At 40.0% G+C, this 27,085-nt stretch overlaps 1 protein-coding gene across 6 annotated transcripts; it reads right to left on the reverse strand.

The window, feature by feature from the left end:
* Positions 1-334: 334 nt before the first annotated feature.
* Positions 335-26,536, reverse strand: axin1 (axin 1). 6 transcript variants are annotated; one of them, XM_020094795.2, is made up of 12 exons: positions 26,403-26,536; positions 23,773-23,958; positions 16,507-17,478; positions 10,758-10,898; positions 9,634-9,730; positions 8,667-8,804; positions 5,263-5,798; positions 5,014-5,178; positions 4,607-4,855; positions 4,302-4,409; positions 1,472-1,621; positions 335-638 (listed from the first exon to the last, which is right to left on the reverse strand). In XM_020094795.2, the coding sequence occupies exons 3-12, from the start codon at positions 17,400-17,402 to the stop codon at positions 512-514; spliced, it is 2,607 nt and encodes an 868-aa protein (XP_019950354.1). In that variant the 5' UTR covers positions 17,403-17,478; positions 23,773-23,958; positions 26,403-26,536; the 3' UTR covers positions 335-511. The 6 variants fall into 6 exon arrangements, with proteins under 6 accessions (XP_019950354.1, XP_019950353.1, XP_069381269.1 ...); XM_020094794.2 differs by lacking the exons at positions 23,773-23,958; positions 26,403-26,536 and adding an exon at positions 19,751-19,940; XM_069525168.1 differs by lacking the exons at positions 23,773-23,958; positions 26,403-26,536 and adding an exon at positions 19,746-19,940.
* Positions 26,537-27,085: the final 549 nt, after the last annotated feature.

Here is a 27,085-nt window from a genome sequence, read left to right on the forward strand (position 1 = left end):
ACTAACTGACTAACAACAAAACTTAGTTCTATAAAGAACTTTGATGGTCTTCAACAGGGGCCAAACTCCTGCTTCAATATGATTGAAAATGAGCTCTTTTAAATAGTTAAATAGATATAAAATTTTGTTATCTTTAAACACAAACTGTACACATCCGGTACCAATACATATAAAAATTCATACAAGTGTGATTATATTAAAAAGGACTCCCTCGCCCTCTGATACATTTTATCAAAAATATGTAGCTTTAGAAGCACTTTTGTTCTTCATTCATCTATTAAACTTTACAAGTCTACATCACACTTACAAAGAAGTGAATAAGGTCTTTTTCTAGTCTCTGCAGCAGCGCTACGCCCGCTGAGGCCACTGCTTCACTCTTCTCTCCACCGAATCTGTTTCTTCCCTGCTCCAACGTTCTTCATCTCATCAAACTTCCTCTTCACCATCCAGTCGCTCCTCGTTCCATCACTCGCCGCCTTTCTCTACTTCCTCCTCCTTTTCAACGTGCACTTCAATCAATTTTTTCTACTTTCCCGATAATCTTCTCCTCAAAAATGGGCAAGATAGCATCATCTTCGCGGACCTCTTCAAACACCACCCCACAGTCAAACTCGTCGCTCACCTTCTTGAAATAATACCTGGAAAAGGCAAAGAAGGTTCTTCAACAGACGGGACAAGGTAATAAGTCGTATACAATTTATAACATCAGAAGCAGTCTGAGATAATGAATATGATGATGAGGTTTAAATTTGAGATTCACTAATAACAAAATAATTATCAAATGATCTAATCATGGCATAAATCATCATGTGTCTTAGTTAAACCCTCTGCTAACCAGTCAAGTTGCAGTTTACACACATGTCTGTCCAGACTCATAATAAATGCTGTGTAGTGAGGACATTGAAGAAATTCTGTAAATGGAATTAAGTGTTTCTTATTATAATAAGCACCACCAAAATATATTCAGTTGATAAATGTTCCTTTGAGTCATCTTTATGCCGGATTTGAAGAAGTTTCCTCACGGCATCCCAGAGATATCACGTTCATGAGCAAATAACATGTTTTGTGGAGTCACAGTGACCTTTGATCTTTGACCTTAATTGGAATCGGGTAATCCTGGATCTTGATAAAATGTTTATGTCAGCTAAAACAATTTTCTCCTGGATGTTCCTCATAAATCATGTTACAAAATCTGTGTGACCTTGAATCTTCAAGCCTCCAGTTAGGTCTTTGGCCACCACACAGGAAGGTTTTTAGAAAAAAGGTTGACTGAAAATGTTATGACCTGAATATAATTTACAATAAATCATCATCAGCATGTCCCCCAGACAAATACAGCTCTCATGACATTCAAAAACAACCTTAATGAAGTCCCACGAGCTGATAATTGATTCAATTCAGATTATTTGGTGTTTTAACAGCTCCTGAATAATAAATCTCCACAGAAATCAATCAGCATCATGAACCTCACCTGTAATTTCCTTTCTTTGTGAGCAGTTCTTTGAACTGGCCCAGAGTGACGACTCTGCCTTTGACAGACGTCCTGTATGGAATCTGCTCCTCACAGAAGTAATACGCCACCACTGTGTTTTCACACGGCTGCCTCTTACTGGCTTTATGTCTGAAAAAGGAAAACAGAAATTAATTTACAAAATCGGAAACTTTAAAGAATGACATTTAAATGCTGATGTTCATAAGTAACTTTAAGACTGGGGAAACAATGACACTGATGTAAAATTTGAAATTTGAAAAGGATGGAAATATAAATTAATCAGTGAAATTCATGTAATCAACAAAAACATGATATTAGAATGAGATTTATTTTTATATATTAAGACCGGACAAGCACAAGTGGTAACAAGGTCAATGACAAAATGAGTTATGATTCTTAAGTTGGTTCCAGAGACAGTAGCTCATCTTTTTTACTCAAAGTCTTTTATATAACCTCACAGGGAATGAGGCACTGAGGGCTGACGTCACTCCAAACTCTAAATCCTAAAGGTTGAACTCAGTAACCAGCAAATACAAGGACATTGTGAAAAGGTACCACAAGGCTAATGTCCTCATGCTTTCTGGTTTACTTTCAATAGTCTGAGGCTGTCTAATATAGACAAAATACAAACTGAGCGCTGTCTCAACAGAATATACAAATTAAGAAACATCTCTTCCGGCTGCTGTTGAGTTCAAATTCATTGATTTTTAGATGTTTAGAGCTCCAAAATAAAGCTCCTCAATCATATGGAGGTGCCAGATTGTTTGGCAGTGTGGGTTAACGGACATATAGGTTCAGTAGTGACGGGTGAGGCAGTTTAACTTAATGGGGGAAGTTTAACTCAATGGGGGAACTTCCTCTTACAGGGAGAGGGTCTGAAATGATGATGAGCAAAAAGAGATGTTAACATTTGACTCTCTCTCAAAGGCTTTAAGGCCTGACATCTTTGTGACAATCTTGACTCTTGTACAAATTAACACTGGATAAAAAAAAAACTGACTCAGCTGTGATGTCAATGAATGTAAATTAGTCAACACATTGAACATCATCACACGGATGTGTCCTGAACAAGATGACAGCTTGCAGGAGGTGGCCTGGTTTGCACTTGTCAGAAAAACATTTTCATGGAAGGAAACTGTGATGGAGATTCAGCTTCAGACTTTTTAATATTGGTGCAGATCAGAGGTATTTAAATGGTAGTGGCTGTGACAAACAGCTCACAGGGGTCATTACAGCACTTTGAAAGCTTCCCTCAGCGCCTAACTGCTGCAATTTGGGTAAAATCGAGCAGAGTGATATCTCACTAACCGACATGATACACACATTTTTTGATTCAGTGTGACGTACGCTTCCTGAGGACATCGTTATCTCTGTCCATCAGGAGTAAACATCCATAAATACACTTAGAAACCATAGAAAAAAAAGCAGTAGCTCTTTATAACTCCAGGACCTGCCGGTGAATCATCGTCTTTCAAGCAGAATCAGAAGAATCCAGTGGTAGTTTTCAGTACAACCATGGATAGATTGCGAACAGACTTTGCTAATAGCTAATTGGTGTATGTGAATGGTTGTCTAAACCTTATCTGAAGGTCAATTTGTACACTTACAAAACCTCTGGTGTAGATAATCACAATGCAGTAATGAATAAATACATAATGCATTATCTATTAGTATATTTCATATTTCTACTCAAATTAAAATCAATTTGCTGCTTTATACTTTTCCATCTAACACTCTTTATTGCCTTCTTTTTGGCTAAACAAACACCACCACCATGTTCGTTCATATCTTAATCCTCTTTTCAACCTCTGAGCCGTCTTTCAGGCATTTTCTAGTTTGGACACTGGAGACACTCAAAGGTTCAGTCAGTCTTCATGATCAAGGAACTGAAGGACTGAACTTCAGTCTTCACATGTCTGACCAGAGGCTTAACCCACTGGCAGCACAACGTAACCCGCTTTTCATCTTCACAGTTCCCCCGCTCCCCTCCATCTGTTAAGTGGCCTTCTGAGACATAGAGTCAAGCATCAAACAGAAACACATTTCTGACAAAACATCCAGAAAATATACTCTGGCTAGTGTGCCTCTGCACAAGCACAGGAAATATATGCTTTCACTTCCTCTGGGTGCTTCTAAAAGACAAGAAAAAGATATGTTTTCATCATCAAGTCAGATCCAAGTTATGTATATGGTGAATCTGCGTCCATTTAAAAGAGTCTCAGACTCGTAGTTGCCAGTTGAAAGTGACAGAGGAAAATCAATCAAAATAAAATCAATTTCACTCAGGTGAAATTTCATATTAACTGTAACTACTTCATTAAAATATCTCTCTAAGTGAAATACTGTTTATGTTGTACATAACTGCTGCTTTTATATTAATATAATATTTAGATTATTTAATTTAGCTGTGATAATGCTCCACAGTGGGCATCCATCTCAAGCATTATTGACTGTTCTTTTCCAGCTTCATATCCATTATTTTCATCTTCTTGACATTGTATGTTACATTATTGCTTGCTCAATAACCAAAACTGGTTAACATACAACATGCAATGCAACAGCGACGATCTTCAACTGTTAAAGAGCATGTCCTTCACGCTGTAAACACTTAGGTAAAGGACTCAGCACAGTATCTAGGGAAAGAAATCTCCAGTTACTTATTTCTAAATCTCTTGTAGTTCAAATAACACACACTGCTCTGGGTAACTACACTGCCAGTGATTAGAATAGGAGGTATGGTGGGTTGCTGTGACCTTTGTGGTATTTGGAGACAGTGAGAAAAGTTACTGGTAAGACACAGTGAACATACTCAGGCTCGGAGAGCTCGCTGTCAGAAACGGCAGGCACCACGCTGAGTGGAGGGAACAGTGCAGGCCTCACCGCGGTTCGACCCCTCTGGATCACCTCCATCACGTACCTGAGTGACCGAACACCCCCAGCAGTTAGAAACAAACTGACCCTGAGGAGAACACACGCTGCAGAACAAAACTATTTCATTCTGACAAAAAGACTGAGAGGGCAGATCTGACTTCTCCCAAGTTGTATAGATTCTATTGAAAAATTTTTATTAACTGGACATGTTACTATGGTAATGGGACATGTCAGCTTTCTTACCTTTGCTTGGGCTGTAGAGTTCCAGATTTGATCTTCTCCTCTTCAAGCCGCCGGCAAACCTCCTCCAGCTGGATGAGGGGGCTGGGAGCTGGGTTGGGGGGCATGGTGGGATCCTGGATGAAAGGGTGTGATGGCTGCACGTTGTTCCGCAGCTGGGCGCCACCGCACGGGTACACCGAGCCTGGTCTCTCCACAGAGCTCAGACGGGATCCCTCGTGGGCTGTGGTCCTCTTGGAGCCAGTGGTGCTCCTAAAACATTTATAACACAAAACATACACATAATTGACCTTCTTACGCAAAAATAGAAAAAAAACAAAACAGACAAAACTGCCAAGGTAACACAACCACACCAAGCAAAGGTGGAGAAAAAACGTCTTGCTATCATAAACTTAATTGACTTCACTGACCCGTACGGGCTTCTCTTCTGCTGAACCATTTCTTTCTGTCCCTCCATCAGCCACAAAAGGATCTTCTGGTTTTTCTCCAACTCTTCTCCAGATCCCACCATGTCATAAGGTCGCACATCCTCACCTTTCCTGTACACTTTTTTACACTGTGTGCCACCTTTGCTACTGTACAATGGAAGAAAACGACTGATAAGAGAAAAAGAACAAAATGCATTTTCTGTGAATTAAAGCCATTACAGTAACACAAACCCTGTATGTTCCATGGAGCTGGATCCCATGCCATCAGCGTAGCTGCGAGACCTTGATCCATAATGACTCGTCTCCACTCCCCAGGGAAAGGTGCCGTGCACACGCATGGCTCCCTCCGCCTCTACCTGCTCTTTGGGCTTTCCGATGCCTGTGTGGTTGATGTGATGCATGTGTTTGTGGTGGTACAGGTGGCTGCTCTCTCCCTTCAGGCCATGCCTGGATGGGTGTTTGCCCTGGCCTGAGGACAGCGGCATTCCAAGTCCAATCCCTTTGACCCCTGGGAAGCTGTCGGGTGAGCGTGACTTGGGTGAGTGGCGACCTGCCCCAGGTGACTGGCAGCCAGGGGTTTTCATGACCCTCTGGACGTGGTCATCCAGGATACTCTCTGGGTTCTCTTCATGAGCGTCTCTCAGAAAAGCACCATTGTAGGTGACGTCAGTGTAGCGGGAGTTGTGATTCTGCGGGAAGGCACCAGGGAGGAACCTGTGACCAGCTAATGTTGTGGCTGTGGGCAGGATTTCATCACCGTCCTCTTCCTTTAGTAAAGAAACACACAAACACAAAGCATCTTTTAGAGAAAAAATATTAAATCTAAAATACAAATCTGGAAAAACAAAACTAATTTATGGGGAAAGGGAATTAATAAATAACTGAGGCATATATATATGTTCCCTACCACATAAAACCAAGTCATATAAAATTAATTTGACAATTTATTTCCTGACATATTTGACAGGACTTAAGATTTTTTCATAAGAATGAAGATTGTACTCATTTCGACCAGCAGATGGCAAATTTTTACCACATGCTAAAATGAGTCCTCCCCTTACTGCAGATTTTTAGAGACAAATGGAAATACAACCGTACCAGTAAGATCCAGGGTATTACACATACACAGTACATATGTGTCATTATAATGAACCAATACAGCCACAGCTCTAACAGAGTCAGTCTTCTTCAAGGGGCAAGGTGCTGCAGGCTCGATTCTGAGGAGGTTTTGTTAAGTAGGCACTGGAGGAGGTGGAGGACATGCAGTGATGAAATACAACACAGTGGTCGATGGAGGAAATCAGTCATTTAAAACTGGGCAAACTGAGATCCTTAACTGACTCAGAGACCTCAAACCACAAGTAATTTCAAATCAAATTTTTCATTCTAACCTAAACATGTACTTATACAAAATGTATTTTATTTAAAACATGAAATAAGGAAAACAATATGTGAAATCTATATTCTCCATCACAATGTGCAGCGTTTCTAATGCAGCTGTACGATGAGCACCATACGGCAGAGCTTTCATCTGTGCTGCGTCCTGTGTAAAGTTAGAAACACTTTGGCAGAGGGAGAAAGGAGGGGAGGGAACAAAGAGGTATAGTGGACAGACAACAGTAGGCAAGGGTTTTACTTTCATTTTTTAGCCATCCCGTTCCCACACTTTTCATGTCAGTTATGTTAATAATTAAATAAACCTTTGTTTGTGAACACGCCAAAACAACGGAGTTTGTTATTGCCCCGTGCTCGCCATCTATTCGCTATAACCACATGAAAGACAGCACAAAGGGATTCTCAGCCTCTTCCCACAAAGTCTGAACTTCCCTCTGCCCGCTGCTTTCTTAAATTCAGCGATGCTTTAAAAGACGTCATATGCAGCCAAATATTTGTTGGCATGCTATCTCAATATCTGATGTGGCTCTGCACCAAGATCAAGAAATCTGTGTTAGCTGAGCCTACTGGAAGCAACTTATTCAAACATGACCTCTTCATTTGAGCACATTTTTACACTGGCTCCCTCTGTTTCCTTCTGAAAATGAAAATCCTTGACAAAAAACCGCAGATACAGTATTTGAGGCTCCACATCAGGTGGTTCCAGGGGATTTACTGACAAAAGTCCGGCTCATTAATACAATACCGCTCTGTAATCTGGTTAAAACCAGACAAGCTTTCAGCCACTGGTATACTCATATGAATAGCATGACACTTCTCGTGTATGTGAATCATCCAGTGCATAGCTGGACTACAGGGCCCATTGTGCCTCTTGATTGAATTGAAGGAGACTTTTGGGCCTTGGAGGAGAATTGCACATGACTCTGTGCCATTCTAGTTAAATCTGATTTGATGCCGCAGATACTCTTCATGCATCATGATAGTATAAAACATCTGGCAGTATGGTTAAGAAGCTGAGCCCTGTCCATATCCTCTTCCAAATGCGCAGAGTGTCACTTGATGAAGGCAGTCATTTCATGCTCGCCGCCTCCAGGTTTAATAAGGCGAACCTCGAACTGTGTGATGGCAGCTTCTCTTCTTTCAGGGCCAAAACCACATAAATTGTCTGCCTGGAGACTTAATACTTGGCTTGGTGTACTGAGGGAGATTTCGTTTGTGCTCACATCGACCGTTTCATCGCCGTTCAAGTGACATCAAACAGGCGGCACACTGTTCCAAGCTTACAAGTGGGCGATTGTGCAGGTGCTCCATCTGATTGATCGACAAAGCCAGATCGCTGACAGGCCAAGGACAGAATTCTCCAAATGATTCATAATGTGTTTTTATTCCCCATTCAAATGGCTGGCCTCATTAATTTCATTAAGGCCAGACGGATTTAAGTCTCCTTTGTTACTGAAAACTTAAAGCCCAGCGGCCAGGCACACATCTCGCTTTCTGGCTTAGAAATGGGCTTTGATGATTCCTCCTGATACTCAAAAAACGGTCTGCTTTTCCACTGTCTATGGTCACAATCTATTGAATTATTCTTTTATTAAAAGAAAATCCATTTTGTTATTAAAGTTTCGAATGAGTGCTCTGATTTTAACATTTGAAGAGTGAGGATTTAGATCTGTGTAACAGCTCTAACCAGAAGAGTATTTCAGATGTGAGAAAATCAAACTAAACTAAAAAATAAAAACTGTTTATTTAATCAATTAGCCGTTAAATACATTTATATATGTACATTTTATTTTCCTACCTGGCCACTTAAAGATTATTTTTATTATTATTATTGTACTTAGCCATGGGGGGCATGGGTAATATTCAAATCCTAACAGATGAGAAAATCTGAGAAAAATATTACCCCCAAATTTTGGAAATGTATGTATTAAATATTGGACATTTCCAGAAAAAATAAAGGAAACCTTTAGTAAAATTACTGAAAACTAGCAATTAAAATAAAAGTAATTACTAGAATATTAATGTAAAAATATCAATAATTTCACTGATATTTACAGAACAATTCCTTGAAAAAACCTGGAAAGTTCAACCCAAAAACTCTCATGTTTCCTCTTGTTCCCTGAACTTTTTTGATTTCATTATGTAGGAGGTGATTTCATTATTCGACACAATAAGTGAAACTATAGCTCTGGTTGTGCTTTAAACAGTCGACATCGGTCTAGAAAATACAGCAAACGTACCAATCGAACTCTCTTCAGTCGCTCCTCAAGTTTCTCTTGAGCCTCTCTCTCCCTCAGCACTCCCTCCAGTCTGCTGATCAGCTCTGCAGCAAAACGTTCTGGCTCCACATGAATGTCCTTTGGAATCCGGTTTGGGCGCTGAGGGAAAAAGTGTCATGAGAAGTCAGTGTTTGCCACCACTGCATCACTGTCGTCACCTGACAGCACCCTGACTCTTTACATCCTGACATCAGCTGTTATATTCATAATAATTCTGTAAACAAACAATGAAGGAAAATAAATGAAGCATGATTTTAAATGACACACTGTCTCATTACTAAGTGTGTGTGACATTTATTTCCTCTCCTGCTGCAGTCGTGACAATTCAAAGCTGTAGACGCCTGATTTAGAATCAGTTTATGATTTTTTTTTTTACCAAATTGACATTAAAGTAGACGACCTAAAAGAACCCGTCAGTCTTAGTGAAGTGAAGTCATGATTAATTTGTTTGGCCAGGGAAACTTAAAAGTTATGCTTAGGGAATTTGTACTCTACTACACAGTCAATCCGTGCATCCTAATAGGATGCTACGTGTGGAGTTTAATTTGACTCTTTATTCCGCTGCCTAATTAGGGACGGGGTTTTCCTACCAAGAGACAGCCTCAGCTGCACAGGGAGGCATCAGGCTGTCACAGGGGAGGATTCATGTCTGCTAGGCATCAGCACACACAGCTTAGGAAAGCATCATGCTGCATTTAGACAGCCTTCTCTTTCACCATCAGCTATTCTTACACTCCATCACAGGCCCTGCGACACAGCAGAGCTTAAATATGCACATCTCCAGAAAAGCAGAAAGAAATAAGGCAGAAACCGACAGTTAAAGAGAGAGAGAGAGAGAGAGAGAGAGAGAGAGAGAGAGAGAGAGAGAGAGAGAGAGGTGTGGAGGCAGTAAGTGAGAAGGGAGGGTAATAACCCATGAATAACTCACTGGAATATGAGGTAGTGGCACTCGCCCATTTGCTTTGGCACTTTCGTGCATCTCCCGGCGATGCTGTTTGCGGTATCTGTAGGGTGGAACCCCATCTCTAGAATTAACAACAAAGACATTTTCATAAAACCTCATGAATAAACAACACAGACAGCTTTGAAGCTCAAAGCTTTTCACTGCTTTTTTCCCCCTAAAATGAACACCTTGATCAATCAGTACAGCAGGACAGGTATTCTCCCAGGCTTATTGTGTCCATGCTACACCACAAGTGGTCTGGCAGATTACAGTAACATGTTAACACATCCGTGAGTCCATAATTCCATGTGGTATTGGCCACGCTGGGTTTTACACTCCTCCTGTGCTGGAAGCTCTGGACCAATTAGCTGATAACAGCCTCTAATCCATTCAGCTTCAAACACATTTTTGTCCAGTTGTGCAAAGCTTTGAAGTTTCTTTGGCTTAATTCCCTGGTGCCATCTCTGCACCTAGAAAACATTCATTTTTTTTATTTAAAATCTTCTCTCACTAGCACATGCCTGGTTTCATGCCCGGCAACTAAAAAACAAGTCCTGCTTCAAGTGAGCCCATATGGTAAAAATGTGTTCGTTTGTACAAAAATAAAGTTGCCCCTGAAAGAATAAAGAAATAAAACAAACATTTGCTTTGTTCACTGCAAATTAAGAACTACAAGTTTAAAGAATCACATTTAAAGTTTGTCGTCATGTTTGCAGAAGAGGTCAGTAGGTTAGGATTTCCACTTACATACATTCAATCAGATATGGCTTAATATCTACTAAGAGAGTTCTTTTAAGAATCCTAATTAGTATTAGAGATCAATTCTAACAGCTTTTACTGGTCTGGCTAATGAGCAAATGGACTTTAGTTGCTGCTCCTGTTGTTTGAGCACAGGGGAACTGGGCAAGAATTGAAGCCAATTAAACCTTTACTTCTTTCTTCTAGCAAAGCAAACTTACATGGCATGCCTTCCGTTTAAATAACAACTGGGAATACTTGGCTTAGTGTAGGTTCTGCCTTCCATGTAGATTATTTGCAAAGTTGCAGCCTGTTTAGCCATTAGCACAACTTAATATGAGAAAAGTGTGTGAGATGAGAAAAATACATACACACTGCTGTCGGTAAGGGAAATCGTGTCCGCATCACTGGACATACTCTGCTGCTCACTGTCATTGGCGCTGGTGGCAGGGGCCAGGGCGTAACCTGTGTTGATGTAGTACGGGTTGATGGGTTCCCGACATGGAGAGTGCCTGGAAAAATTAAGAAATACAGGAAATGCTGAGAAAACAAACTAATTTGACAAAATAGACCACAATATGATAGGGCAGTGTTTTGTCATGATTTCAGAACAAACAAGTCTTCAAATCTCCGTCGATTCGGTTGGAGGACTATGAGAAAACTGTTATGTACAGTTACCTTCAAAATTTTTATAATAATATGATAAATCTGTTTACATGACATCAAAAAAATGTCCTTCATGCCCATGTGACTTTTTTAAATGTCATGCTTTGTTTAGTCAACAGCCCAAAACTACAAATGTATTCCATTAACTCTCAATCATGCAAAGAAAATCATGCAATCCTCTAATTCAAGGGCTGGAACTGACAAATGATTTTTGGTAGTTTAGCTGAAGAAATAATGATTGTTAGATTGATATGTCTAATAGCTCCAATTTAAAGCCATGGAATTACACAATAGGCCTGTGCAATATGACAATATGTGACAACAGAAGAACATCTACTGTTGCCTTCACCAAGGAGGTTTGATTTTTGCCCAGTAGTTCTAGTATGTTCGTCAGCAGGATTAAACAAAAACAACTGAATGAATGTTTTTGAGACGTTGGCCAAGAAAGAACCATGCTAATTTTGGTGCAGATCTGGACAAAGTGCTGTAACCAGGGATGTTTCTTCATAAATATAGTGAGAATTTTTGGCGTGTTCACTAATATCCCAGGACATAAATAATGGATCCAAAATAAATCCTTATCCAGCAGATCTAAATGTTGTTTCATTAGGAGATAGTTTCATATTATTTTCTTGTTTATTCCTTCTGTCACAAATCATCCTTTATGACAATAGATTTCATAATTTGGAAGGTGACTTGTTTTCTTCCATTAAGCTCAGATAAAGGCAAGAAATGTGCATTAAGGTGCCAAAAACAAACGTGAAGGAGAGTGAACATTACACAGAATGCGGTAATTCAAACAGGAGAGGGACTACTTCTTTCCAACGAACATACAGTAGTTTGGGTATGAAAAGTCTAACACAAACCCAACAGAGTCGATTAACTTACTAACTTAATTTACCACCTACACTAGATTCCCCTCAAACAAACTAATCTGAGCCAGTTGAGTGCTAGAAACCAATCCCAAACATTGTGAGAGACTTTTGCCCGCAGCACACCATATGGCAATGATGACAATGGAAGATGGAGGGAGATGAGAGCTGCTGTTGATCCATACAGTATCCACATGGACCCAGCTCACACAGTTGAACAGAATTAACGAGTCATTTTACATCATGCAGCACTGCAACCCGACCCGGTATATATGTGTGCATAGTTTAGTCTTTTTGAACAATGGTAAGAATATGTGCCTACATATGTCCACGGCCCTAACACCTCCCTTTCTTGCATCTGGTCAACTTCTCTGCCTCTGCCGTATCCAATGATGCATCGGCTAACAGCAGCTTTATAAACACAATACACAATATATAAAAACAGATATTGGAAAATGGAGTATACTGGACTATACAGCCTCATCCTGCAGCCCATCTACAGAATAATATGGGAGCATCACACAATTTACATTCTACATTCGTTGACTCTGCTGAACACATTTCTTACAGGGCCTTGTACACATGAATTATAGATGTTAGGCATCATCTTTTTTTTTTTTATTATTCAAATTGGAATTCCCTGAAGCATTTATCCCAAGCCTTCTCCCTGTTTGGAATGCAGAAGCCGAGTTCAACATGAAACCTTTGTGACCAAGTGATTTTCATGAGCATCTATGTTCAGAAACACTGGATAATTCCAGTGGAGGTTTGGTGAAGGGTTGGGACAATAAAAAAAAATACAGTTGATGAAAAATTATTTCTTTAGTGTTTGAATACTGGAGCAAAACTGTCCTGCAACACTGCTCACAGTTCCCCAACAATTAATGAGAACACTGGCTGCTCAACAACAGTAGTGCAGTTTCACTGAGATCAACATCATTGTTCTGTTTCATTTATCTCTTTCTTTCTTGCATTATATCACAAAGATTATATCATTATATCACAAAAAAACATGAATACAAATTGTGACACCTTATATATATATATATATATATATATATATAGAGAGAGAGAGAGAGAGAAAATTGGCAATGATTCCAAAGATAATGTAATTGTGGCTTTCTTATTTTACAGTTTAACCATAAACTTTAAAACAAATAACTATAAATAAAAAGAAAATACAAATACATTTTATGCAAAATGTGAAAAGAAAATAAAGTCACAAATTTTCTCATTTTCTGTTGATTTCAAGTTTTCATATCAGCAAACATAAATGCTGAAACCGCTATGAAAGGCTCATATCTTGTTAAACACAAGAAGTCTTATTACAAAAGAAATGTATTAGATCTGGCTGTGACTCAACATTAACAATGACCATGGTGGGACTACAGTTTACATAACTGCCTTTGGTTATTTAAACTGAACTGATCTTGTACAAACAGGCATTTGACTCATGTATTCTGTAAATACAAACCCCAACAGCATGCAAACACTGCACATGTACTAAACTCTAAACTCTGATCCTCTGTTGAAAATAAAACCTTATTGTACGTGACAAGCTTGCAAGTTTAAATCAGCAGTTAATATAACTTAATGCCACTTTTCATTTCACAATACAATTTCTGATGCTGGAGGAACCCGCTCATGTTTTTACCTCATGAAATCTCACCATTGTTCTTAATTTTTTAACAAGACAAAAATTGTGAGAGAAAATAACCCCAGAACTTTTGCGATATCAGATATGGAACTGCCATAACATTAAAACAAGCTTTACCAGCAACTGTGTCAAATCAAGTTAACCATAATAACCTGCTTTACTCATACAGGTGTGTGACAGACTGACAGCATAGGTAACACTAGGACCCTGAAACTAAAGCTGTTTAAAGCAATTCAACCACTGCCACTTTTTATATCCTCTCGGCTTCTCCAACTGTGTTATGTCAAAATGTTGACACTTTTCTTCTTTGTGTCTGATTATATTTCTATTGTCTGTATATATTTTGGTCTCAAAGTTTAAACATCCGATAGTGCTATAGGACTTTTTCTTTGAGGAAATACAAAATCATGACTTAAAACATCAATAAACCGTGTAGATCAGTACCAGTGATGAACACACAAAACTATGAGATAAAGACAACAAAGGTCAAATTAAAAATAGCCGGGTCTGCTCAACTGGTTCAACTGCTCAACAATGCCGAGAATTATCTTACAGATGACCAAGTCAGATTAACATTTATCGGAATAAATGTTTTTCTTCACCACCTGTCCCACTTCCACATTGTAATCTATTGTAGATGTATGAGTATATGAAGACTAACTGATGAATCAATGGAAGAGAATAAATAAAGGTTCATGGTTAAGTTGTGAAAAACACTTCAGGCTATAGACTGAATTATTCTCAAATCCTGCCTCAGAGTGAAAAAGAAGAAGAGAATGTTTACACTAAACATGTCAAATTCAGCAAAGGTGTAAAATATGCAAAGCAAAGACATTAGGTAAAAAAGACTAACTGGTTCTGCAAGAATCACACACAGCAACAAAATGCACACAAACTCAATTGTCACAGGAGACAAAACAAAGATAGAGCAAAGTTACACTCAATATTCTGTTGAGGATAACTGGCACTGGATCAAACAAACAACTGAACACTGACTTTAAATCTGTGTACAACCCTTATTATGCATTCAGAGGCACCTTAAAATGACGAGACACTAATGTTTCTCAGCATCAATCATTAGTTAGGCTAAGACGGTCAATCCTTGACAGTCCTCACCAGGTTGAAAGCAACAGATACTCGATCTCATAAAGAGGAAAACACATTAGAACAGTGAGGGAAAAGATCCCTCCACTGCTTATAAACACAACTTAAGTTTGTCGGGCATGTGCATTCTACTGCGGACTTAAAGAAGATAAACCCAACATTTTAATCCACAACAGATAAAGTAAAACATGATGGCTCTCACACAACGTCTGGTATTCACTCTGAGAACAAACCCAGGCTCAAAGAGTCATTTATGAGATTTTTTGCAAGTACTTAATATTGTTAAATAAATGTCTATGTCTGAGGATAATAATTTTTTTCTTGCTTTACTTTACTCTCTTTATGTTCATTGCTTTGAGCTTTCAGTCTATTAGGAACACCCCCTCAAAATCCCCAGCCCCTTGCAACGTTTCACTGTCGTCATCGCCACATGTTAATTCCGTAGGAAATGCAGAGACGTGATCAGCAGGCATCAGCAGACTTTGCACCGCAGAGATTATAGCAACATCTGGTGAAACCTACGGTAGCGTAACACACTGACATCTACATATGCACTTAGACAGATGCTCCACCCACACTGCATGTAGTCTTAAATATTCAATATGGGCTACACTGTAAAAATGTTTAAGCATCAAGTATTAAAGTTGCTCAGCTGTTGCTTCTGTGTTGCCACTTTTGAGCAGAGGTAAAATTTATTTTATAGATAAACAAAATGGGGACATTATCATATATTGATAATTAATAGGAGGGATGCAGGTCAGCAAAATGAGACACCATATCACTGATGAGCCTGTCACTCCTGATGAGCAGAATGGTATTTTGTGGGTATATGTGTGGTGTAGCAAAAAATATCAGTATTGTTTTGTGTTTTTAAATATGTTACAACAGATAAACATATGTAAGTATCTATTTAATACAATCTGCAACAGAATGTAAGACCATTCCAATTGTATATGTGCTTTCAAAGTATTTCCCATGCATTAGCATTAGGCTGAACCCCATGCTCTGACCTTGACCTTGACAGATATGAATACAAATCAGTAGTGCAGGTCCTCAACCAACCGCTACAAATTTGCCACGTTTACTCCAAATTGGATTTAAACTACCTGAAATGAGAGGAGACAGGAAAACACCACAAATTACAATAAACTCATACAAATAGTCCAGCTGTAATGAAAGGTGTTTGAAAGCATAGATGCCAAAGATGAAATGTTATTGCGCAAACATAGTCAACAAATACTCTACACCAAAGTCCAAAGCACCAGTAAGTGAGTAAGTGATTTAAGAAAAACTTCCATATTGATTCTGAAGCAATGTTATAATGTGGCTTCAAAATCCAGAATTATTAAATCAGATCAATAAACGTGGGTATGACTAGTCATAACCCTAAACAAGATTGAGAGCTGATCATTTTATTACAGAAAAATATTATTTTCCAGTAATGCAGACTAAATATTAAGAGGTTGAAGAGGACAAAGCTTACAGTGATTTTTGTAAAAGCTCCTCTTCAAACAATATAGTGTTTTCACTTCAGAACCTTATCCAATGGGAAAACCTATTTCCCAGAGTACCTGCACAAGAAAATACAAAGAAGACTTCTTCAACTTTCCAATAGCAAGTTAACTTAGACTCAACTCCCCACACCATCTTCCTCTCATCTGAGCTGTCTCCTGTGCTTCTCTCTGACTCTCATCTTTTCAAACTTGAGGCAGTGTATGGGGTGGTGTGGGGTTTCAGGTTTATTTCTAATTCAGCACTTTGCGGAGAAAAGCTGTGCAGATAGAACTGATGTGAAGCTTTCTAGATTGCTGGAAGATTTACCTGTACTCGTGACTGTCCTGGAATCTTGCAATGTTGGCAACTCGCTGCGGTACTGTCTCCATTAGCAGCTTCTGGGTAAGCCGGTTGCTTGGCGTGGGGTCACTCTCGGGCTGCTCCTCTGTCTCATGGTCACATCTCCATTCCTCATCTTCATTTAAAGTCGGCAAATAACCCGACAGTCCTTTCCCATTACCAGAAACAGAGCTCTGATCACTGTACAGCTTAGGGCTCTCTCCTCCTGTCCTTGTATATTCCAAATAAATGTCAGACTTGAGGAATAAAGGGTAGGTGTTGTCCTCCATGATAGTCTGTATCTCAGTCTGAGCCTGGTCAAACATTGCTGGATCAATATGAAGCTTCATCACACAGTCTTTAATGAAGGACTTGGTGGCTGGTTTGATCTGCCTGGAAACAATCCCATTGTTGTCCAAGACAAATTTCTTATAGATAGCTTTTGCCAGTTTCAGCTTCTTCTCTTCGTTACCCTCATTAGCTTCTTGTTTGCGAAAACCACTGCATGCAAACCAGAAGTCCAGCATATCTGCGCATTCCTCCTGCTTGAGAAACATCCTAAACAATTGGATGCCATCCTGGTCATCCAGGAGGGAGTGAAGAGATTCTGCCCACTTTAGGTAGGGTGGTGTCGGAGAGGCACTGCCCTCCGGCTCATAACCCAGGTCCAAGTCGGGTCGTCTGGGTGTAGCCACAGATGCCTCACATTTGAGGCTCTCATTCTTTAAGGAGAAGCCTAGGTTGCTGCATTGGCGTCCGTCACTGCACACAAGCTCACCTTCCTCCCCTGGGACTGGAGGCCTGGGAGCATCCTCAGTGAAGCCTCCCCCCAGGTCCGCTAAGTAGCTCCTTTTGTCGCTTACACTCATAGTTCCAGCATCCATAAGCCACGTCTCCGTGGAGCCCACACTGCACAACTATTAGATCCAGACCTCTACATATGCCTCTGCAAAACAAATCCTGCAAGGAGGGGAAATACATTATGAGTGGCAGCTTTATCACATCACTGAAAGGCAGGGGAATGCTTTTAAAATATATTTTAATACTCATTCTCAAGAAAGTTCATGCAGCAATTTACTGATACCAAGTGTAATTCAAATGAACATCTAGAGTTGACAAATGTTTATCGATTATGTGCCATACCCCCGGTTAAAGAAGAACTAATATCCTGTCGGGAATTTTTTTTAAATCCTGCACGGTTTGCATTTTCATCAGATTTCCATGAAAAACTCATCATGTGGCCAATTTCCAGCTGAACGTTAAAATTAATGCAAATTCTGCAGAAATCCAGAGGATTTGAAAAAGCTACTATGAAGCTTTAAAACCAGACAGTAGCTTCTGGTACTGACACACTTCCCTACGGCAGACTGTGTTTACACTCCAATATTAGGAAAGTGTTATTTGATTCTCATAATTTAAACTGAAAAAGATGTCCATGCACTTGGTCTCTGGCCATAGATTCTGCAGAGCATCTGCAAACCTGAGCAGAAATTAGAAAGTGAAGTCATCAGGCTTTTAATGTGGTTTGATAGTCTAGAGGCATCTTTCTACTGTAGGACGAATATGGTGCAGTGTTCATGTAGCACCCAGTAACATCACACTGATTTATATGCATAAGCATATCATTACTTTACATAGCTACTCCAGTTACATCCAGATTAGTAGTAGTGTATCACCACAGTACAACCTCAATACTCCTGAGGTTTATTAACTCAATAATAAAGCAGGATTAGTATCTCTATTTTTAAACAATAGAATCAGTACTGCAAAATGTACTTTATTGATCCTTGTGTAGTATTCTATACTTGTTATACTCCCTTCCTGTTGTAGAGAAAGGGCGGCAGCAGAATAGTACATGTAAGGATTTTAGGGATTGAGTGTCTAGTTCAAGGACACATTGTCCCTGAGCTTTCTTGCTGAGGAAGGACACAGTAGTGCCCAAATATGCACCTCTATGGACTGTACACAGGCGACATGCAGGTAAGGATATAATGTTGGTGATAATTGTGCAATGTAAATGTAATAGAGGGTAACACATTTCCATTTGAGACGCCTTGACAGCTGACAGGACACAATTGTGGTGACTGGTATAGGCTCTGACCAATCAAAACTAAAACATGGACGACTAAAGGGCCAATTAAAAGAAGAAGAAAAAGACATGCCCTGATTTCACCTTGGAATCTGAATTACATCCTCATTCACAGCTCTGTGCACAGTTGATGCTTATGGTTTGGGGATGGAGAAAAAAAAATGGGTTCATGATTTCAATGAGCAAAAATAGGGGGGTCTGACAGCTGTCTTTACTCCATCTGTGATTTCACTGGAAATAATCTCTTTTTTAATGGTTGCCATCACATTCCCTTTAGGGCACACCCACTCCCTGTCTTGTCCAACACACAAACACACACACACAAACACACACACACTCATCGTTACCCTGACTGAACGAAGACAGCACAGACAAAAACTGCCAACAGTGTTATTCTCTGCGCAATCCGTAAGCGTGAGCAGCACGTGCACTGTGCTTAACTGAAACATAAAAGACAGTGTGACCACGAGCACGTCTCGTGTCAAACAATGGCGGTGTTTAAACGCTCAGGGAATTCAAAAATAAAAACTGGCTCCACGTTACCTGCACGTAACGATGCACCGGCACGACACATGCACGGTTAGCGCATGCATATTTAAATTCCCGGTTGTGCGGTCACAGGTGTGTGTGCGCGTATGAATATGCGGAGCGGCTCAGGGGAACAGCCAGGGAAATGTCCCGGTCTTTGTTTTTACCGAGAAGTGAAGCGGCTCGTTGTATTTTGAGGTGAAGCCCATCACAGCCATGTCTTGGCCTCTCCGGCAGCAGCGGCGAGTGGGGGAAGGGAGGCACAAACTAACTCCGTACACACACACACACGGACACAGAGAGAGGGGGACAGGCCTGTTAGCCCACCGACAAGTGCACAACTTTGTCTCACTAGTCCCCCGCTAATGAACGCGCTGTGCCCGCTTACAGCCGCTCAACGACACGGCGAGCCGCCGGGACTGCTTGTCCTCAACGCCGTCAGAGGACACGCAGGGAAATCCCGCATCAAAAGCCCGCAAACACTTAGTGAGCCATCGCTTTGCCGCTTCTATCTCCCGACTACACCGCAATCCCGGTGCCTGAGCTCTGAGCTGAGAGCACCGGGAGGAGGAGGAGGAGGAGGAGGAGAGGAAGAAAAAGTCACATATACTTCACCGGTGAAAATCTTCTCGCTGCTTTCGAGTGCATCGGGTATTTGGACCGGGACAAGTCCCCGCCGGCAGTGACACCGCTGCGAAGAGCAGGACTTTAAAAATAACAAAGACAACAGTCCGCTCTCCACCTCTCCATGGCTGTCTCTCTCTCTCTCTCTCTCTCTCTCCCTCCCTCCCTCTAGCTCTCTCTATCTGTGCGCGGAGCTGAGGCTGCACCACAGAACATGGACAGCGCCCCAAGCGTTCACTACACACATTACCACCGATTAGTCTCGGGTTCATGTGGTACATTGATTCTTCTTCTGTCTTTCTCAGGTGATACATCTCTTGAAAAAGAGGTCGCTATCCCCTTCAGTGTTTTTTTAAATAAAAATAAAAATTCTTAATTCAAATAGCACAAACCCTAAAGACTATTGTACAAGGGGGTGACATTTTGATTGTTATAATAATGAATTATTAAAAGCAAGGACCTTTTCAAGAAATGATCACTTTTTAACCATCAATCTCAATACCTCTTTATATGCAGATGAACATGTCAAATTGTCCGGCTGCAGTATCAGTCAAAAAAATCCATGTCAGTGGACGGGACACGGATCAGACTAAAAAGGTCAAAGTAGACATAGTATAATTTCTGAAATGTGATGTCTGTTAATTTAGGGAGGTCATATTGATGTATAGTCAAGAGATAATTGTTCCAGTAAGCTTAGTTTCAATGCATAAAAAAGTGGGGTGAAACGTTATGATTGAGAGCTAGCCCTAACCCGTCCCGTAACCAATGCCAATTGATTTATGTTTTATTTATTTAGTTGTATTGGTGTTTGCTTTTTATTCGTAGTGATGATGATGATAATGTTTATGGTTAAACTATAACATATAAATTATTAGCTACATTTCTTGCCATTAGGGTTTGATAATGACATCTTAGTAACATATCAGTATCGTCATCAGCCCCAAAGAATCCTTATCAGTCAGGCTCTAAAATATAATTAATTATAGGCATACTTGTAGGTATAGTCTATTGTGTACGTGCTGTGATGTATATCGTTAAAAGCCGTAATCTGTTTTGAGGTACAGGTACTAAACCAGAGAATTTACATTTTATGCTACTTTATTCTACATTTCAGAAGGAAATATCATACTTTCTACTCCACCACATGTATTTGACATCTATGGCTACATGTCAGTATTTTATATGTAATACATATTGACCAGTTAATAAAAAGAGCTTTTTTTAATACATGGGACTACCAAGTAGTGAGAATTATTTAAATTGGCAACACCTTGATGACATCAATGCTGATGTAAATGCTGCTTTCCAGTCTGTGCATGAAGCATAGAAAGTAGAAATTTCACATTTGACTGTTGACCTGCAAGAGCAGGTTAGACAACAATGTGCTTAAAAGGCATTTTTTCAGTCCAACCACAGACTGCAGTAGATGGCTCCACTGATTACTTCATATGGGCCAGCAGTGCTTTGATCAACTGAATCACCTGAGCATGGCACAAGAACAGACTAATGGAAAACTGGCCAGCAGCACGCCAGGTTAACAGTAAATCTACTGTAAATAAAGATGGCTATAGTGTGGCACCACGGTATCAAGGTCCCATGGGCTCAGCCAGTCTCAGCTGTCCATCATGACATGACCCCGTTTTATAGCGTCAAATAACTAATTAAAGCCAATTGAATCAGAAACACTTGAACATAATTGGTAAGAACCTAAAATAAAGGAAACCAACCTTGACCTTTTAGTTTAGTCCAATTCCCATCTGCTAAAATGGAGGAGGCAGGGTTTATGACCTGTACTGTAGCCAGCTACTTTTTTCGTCTACTTTCTTAAATAAACATCTTGTATTGTTTTTTTAGGACATAATTTTACATAATTATGTGTCCTATTTACATGTCTCAAACAAAAGCTTAGAGTGTACGCATTTAACGTAGCTTCCAATTGTTTCATAAATACTTTACTGAGCTATTTCTCTTCATGTCATGGTGTGTTGATGAATAAAACTAATAAATCTATTGTAGAAATCCAGTTAAGGAGTGACACATCTCTACTGAATAAACACTGCATTGCCATCACACATTTAGAAACACATTAAATCCTTATTTTCTGGTTGAGAATAAGTCACAAATTGAGGCACGCAGCCTTTATAGGTTAAACCTACAAGTAGTGATGCTTTAAAGCAAGACATCTATTGCAGCAATGTTTCAGTTCAACTGATGATTGTCTCACCATTACACACACTTGACATGTCATTACTTAAATTTACAATACAAAGACTAAGAGACGGACCAAACACAGCAATAATGTCTGTTGCCAGTTTGTGTGCTTTCATACCAGACAATCACTGAGCGGTCACACGGTTCTACTGAGTCGAAGATGAAAGGCCAGTGGAACATCATCACAACCATGTACGCGTTTGATTATGTAATCACACCAAAACCATTTAGGATCACTAGAATGAACAGGGATATACATTTCACACTCCGTCACACCACATCACCGGAACTGCCTGCTCACATCTACAAAACCTGTTAAAGTGTGAAAAGTACACAGCGCTTACAATGTTCACACCAGTGACACAAAAGATGAAAAAGCCACAGCACACTCCAGCTTCCTCGGTTTTGGGCAGCAACAATTTAAACATCCTGATACTCAAATACTCTTCTAACATCTATCATTTTCTCCATCCATTGGCTGTATTTCAGTTATTGTTTATATCACATTTCAGTGATCTGCTGCAAAATGTCAAAGGTCAGCATTTCCTCCACTAGGAAATCTTGACAGTGATTCAGAGCCTCGGGCAGATGATGTGTCCGCCTTCACGGCATGTCACATCGACCTCCAGTCACGACACTGATTCCTTCACAGACAGTGTTCTATCATAGCCATACAAGTAACTAGACACTGCAACAGTTGATTGATTTACGCCTCATTTGATTAGCAATTAATCATTTTGAGAAGTATAAAATGTTAAGGTTCTCTTGTACGAGCCTCTTGGATGTGAATATTTTCTTGTTTACTTTATCGTGGATGATGTAAATAGAATATCTTTGTGTTTTGGACTGTTGGTCGGAAAAACAAATCGCACTGTATCACCTTTATTGCTTGAAAATTGCAAATTTCTACAATTTTCTTTGTATCTATGGACTATATTATATATATATATATATATATATATAGGACAACAAGTCTCCACTTCCTCACAAAGTACAAAAAATGAAGCCAATCTTTTGGAGGCAGAGTCTGCACAGTAGTGATCATGGAGTGGAGCCACAAGGTCCCACAAAGACACAAGCTCGACCAATCAGTCAGTCTCAGCTGTCAATCATGACTTTCCACCCAATCTTTACAGCATTAAATATTAAAATCAAATTTATCAGAAACATGAACACTTGAACATAAATCAGGGTGATCAAAATGTCAACTTTGTACTTTGGCCCACATCTCATCCACTAACATGGAGGAGGTGGGGCTTATTACCTGCACTGCAGCCAGCCACTAGGGGGCGATCAAGACTTTTGAGAAATGTTTAACTGTTAATAATCTAAAACTAATGATAACTAACTGATGCTTTCTGTCAGTCACCAACATGCTCATCAGTTCACAGTTTTCAAGTCAACTCAATGTTGCTCACATTTGTGTATATCTTAAACTGTGCAAAACCAGCCTCCTTAATAGTCAAGAAAAAAAAGCAGGTACGATGACATCGCTGCAATAATGTCAAGTGACAATGTAACCAATTCTTATTATAATGATAATACTATCAATAGATCAGTTCCACTGCAGCAAGTCATGACGAAGGAGCCACTGCCTTTCACTTGACTGAATTAAAGATGATCTGAAAAGGGATTTTCTTTAATAAATCCTGAAAACCTGAAATATTGTGTATATAAATGTCCATATGTGTGTTCATAAATGGCTCACATGACGATGTTAAAGATTTACAGGCAAATCAACTTATATCTTATTTGTGTTAACAGCATTTTATTTTTAATAACATAAGACCAACAGGTTTTACCTTAAATTTGATTGTCTTCCTCATGCATCCTCCAGCAGTTCGTCCATTTATTGAGGATTCCATTGTGCAGTTATTAAACCCATGGGTCTGCAGTAACGGTAACATCCCCGTCATCTCAATGAAATGAAAATGTACAGCCAAAGCAGAATGTTGCCATAAAAGTTTGTCTTTGCCATCCATTTGTTCCTGGAAGAAAGAAATGTGAAGATATGTTGAGTTTGATGTAAAGAGCAGGAAAAGTAACAGTATTTTCTAGGTTTGCCAGGTTAAGAATTCAGTAATGTGAGAGCAAGAAGTGCTGTGACCAGGAGGTTGGTAAACTGAATCTCTCCAACAGCTTCAAACGTCTGAGTGTGGAGAGTGAACGAAAGATTTTCTCCCCTTCCTCAGCAAGTACAAACAAGAAGGCCTGGAGCAACTGGCCCGGTGGAGCTGCTCGAGAGACGGAGGAACAATGGAAGACATTTCACTGTTAAGCTCTGAGGTGGAACTGTATGAACCAGAGGTGGTTATTTATGAAATCAGCCGAGACTGTGCACAATCTGCTTTCTGTCATGAAACAGTTGAAGAAATAGCTGTAAATCCTTCACTGAGAGAATTGACATTTTATTGTCAATTCCTCTGTTTTCACCCATCATTTCGAATAATTCACCATTTTGTGTTTTTCTGAGTTATTACAACCATGGCCCCTGAAGGAGGATGAACTTACACATGTTGGATGACTTTAAAGCAACAATTAAACAAATATTCTTAAGTTTTGTAATATTTTCTTAATGTTCCCCAATTCAGTCCTTACGTTCCTCTTTTGTTCCACCTGTCAGTGTGGATTTAGATTCCCTTGTAGGGCCTTGGCTGAAATAGGCTTATCTCTGCTGAAGACTCTCTGATGGACAAAAGCCCATTAGCACTTGTTTTAAAATGAATGCTCCCATTTTGAGCCCACACAATAGACATTTCAAATGTTTTCGAATTGGCTGTCTTCAAAAGAATTCATCGAAAGTTAAGACGAACAAAAGCAACAACAAACAAGACATCTTTTAAACCCGTCAAAACAAGAAATGGAAAACATACACATTTATAGAGGGTTTTAATAAAAGTGTGATGGGAATATAAAAGCTAATGAATGTTTATTTTAAGTTCTAAAAATGAGTCATATCAAACAAGCTTTGGAGAATGTATTCTGGAGTCCTGCTGATGTCCTTTGTCCTGGCTGAATATATCATGACTAACAAGGCTTGGACTGGATTAGGCACAGAGGATTGAGCAATTTGCAGATTTGAGTTTATTTTGCTGGGTATTCCAGCTCCTGCAGCGACCACACTCCCGCTGGACGGGAAAAAATCTTATTAAGGCCCATATTTCCTACGGTGACATAATACCAAAGACATACATCTGAAAAAACGTATCAAATGGTGAAAGTACATTGTCAGACAGCTGCCGGCTTGAAGAAATTCAAATAGATGTAATCGTTCAGTCTATCGGGGGTCTTCAGTAGTCTGGTCATGGGATGAACATTCGCTGGTCAAATCAAATGATGTGCTTTGGTTTTGATGAGAGGGACAACAAAACCAGCGTGGCACTGACACGAGAGACGATCAGACACATAATAGAACGATAAACAACACAATGGGAAGTTACTGGTAACCGTGGTTTTCATCCTCAGAGATTGAAAAGCAGACGTACCTGCTGGTTAACCTCACTTGGGTGCATCTTTGTTTTGTTGTGCAGAATCGCAGACTACTCCCAGCGTTTTTCTATGGATCGTGCATAGTCCTTCGCAGTCTGCAGTCAAGACTGCCGCCATCTTTAATCACAGCTTAGTCCATCTGTCGATGGTTCTTCCCTTTCTGCCCTCTCTTTCTCTGTTCCAGTCTCTCTGTTCCAGCCCTCTCTGTTTGTTGTGGGGGGTTCTTATTTTCCATCCAACATCAAACCACCATATCGACAGGCTCATGGGCCGCCCAGCAGGGGGGCAGCTTGAACATGCTGCATTGGCTGTTGTCCTTTTGCACGCCGGAGATTAACTGGCCACATTTATTTCTCACAAAGCGATATGGGTAGCCCGCAAAAAAAAAAATTATAATAATAATTATAATGATAATTTCAGCTTGCAGGGCTTTGATTTCAACAAGCCTGGCCTCAAAGCTCCTCTGTGATCGTCCCTGAACGCAACTTTTCCTCAGATGTTCTGACTGATGGATTTGGAGCTCTCTTTGATTGAGGCCACATCTGTATGAATACTGTCTTTTTTGTTCATTTATTTACAATTACTATATAACTGTCAATAACTATTTTTGTGTTTTATTGTAATTGCCAGCTACACTATCATATGTAGCATAAATAAAACCACCTTGGACCTCCGGAATTCTTTATATTCTACTAAACAAAACTATAGTTGACCTAAGCAGCATCGGAGTACATGTATAAGTATAAACATACTCCGTCTTCTTTGATCCGACTGATGCATTTCATTTAAAGTGACACTTCCTTTTTGTTGCTCCTGGTCTCTGTTAGCATTCAAAGCCCTCAATGTGAAGGCGTATCTTGTTTACTGTCACAGTTTTTGTTCCGCCCAACTCTCTCAACGAACAATAAGACGGGTTACGTTTCAAGATGGTAGATGCTCTCACCTTCCTCTCCTGCTGTGTGTCTCGTCGGATCTTGTTTCTGTGGTCCGCCATGACTGGGCGCAGTCCCCCGCCTGCCACTGTGTGAGACTTTTTCATACTCATGCACCAGTTTCAGATTCTTAGGAGTGTGTTGCTGAAAGATGAGCATCTTTACTTTATATTGCAGCTCCAGCCGTGCGACCCTATTGGAGGAAACGGGGACCAGATGATTGTGTGCACAAGCGTATCGTAGCTATGGTAACATACCCAACAGGCATGAGTGATGTGCACCTAATTGCTTCATACACATTACATTAAGAAACAGGGAAAGATTTACATTGGGCTAAATCCAACAAAGAATTTGTAGATATTCAGTCCAAAAGTTGTTTAAATAAACTAAATCACTAAATGATGTTTTAGTGAAACTTCTATTGTATGACGATGTGAAAACAGCCCAGTGAAAGAGAGAGAAGGATGAAAAGACATTATGGAGAGAGGGGGAGAGATGATATTGCTTTTGTTCTGTAGCTTCGTCAGCTGCTCACCTTTCAGATGGATTTCACACTTGCACGTCTCGTCGTGGTCAGGGTCAGATCCAGCACAGCCTTCTCACAATGACACAATTCTCCCCTCACACTCCACCAGCACAGAGCGGCGCAGTTGGCTGCCAGTTGAATTTGCCTTTACAGAGATGCATTCAAGCA

This window comes from Paralichthys olivaceus, chromosome 5, assembly GCF_024713975.1.
Source record: "Paralichthys olivaceus isolate ysfri-2021 chromosome 5, ASM2471397v2, whole genome shotgun sequence".
Lineage (NCBI taxonomy): Eukaryota > Metazoa > Chordata > Actinopteri > Pleuronectiformes > Paralichthyidae > Paralichthys > Paralichthys olivaceus.

Bases quoted from the DNA above. Each gene is read 5' to 3' on its own strand.
- axin1 (XM_020094795.2), bottom strand. From the start codon at position 17,402: ATGGATGCTGGAACTATGAGTGTAAGCGACAAAAGGAGCTACTTAGCG. The intron at 4,856-5,013 runs GTCAGTGAAGTC...TAAATGTTTTAG, and splicing joins CAGAAGAGAAGCCCGTACGG to GAGCACCACTGGCTCCAAGA. The intron at 1,622-4,301 runs GTATGTTCACTG...TTCCTTTTTCAG, and splicing joins AGCGAGCTCTCCGAGCCTGA to ACATAAAGCCAGTAAGAGGC.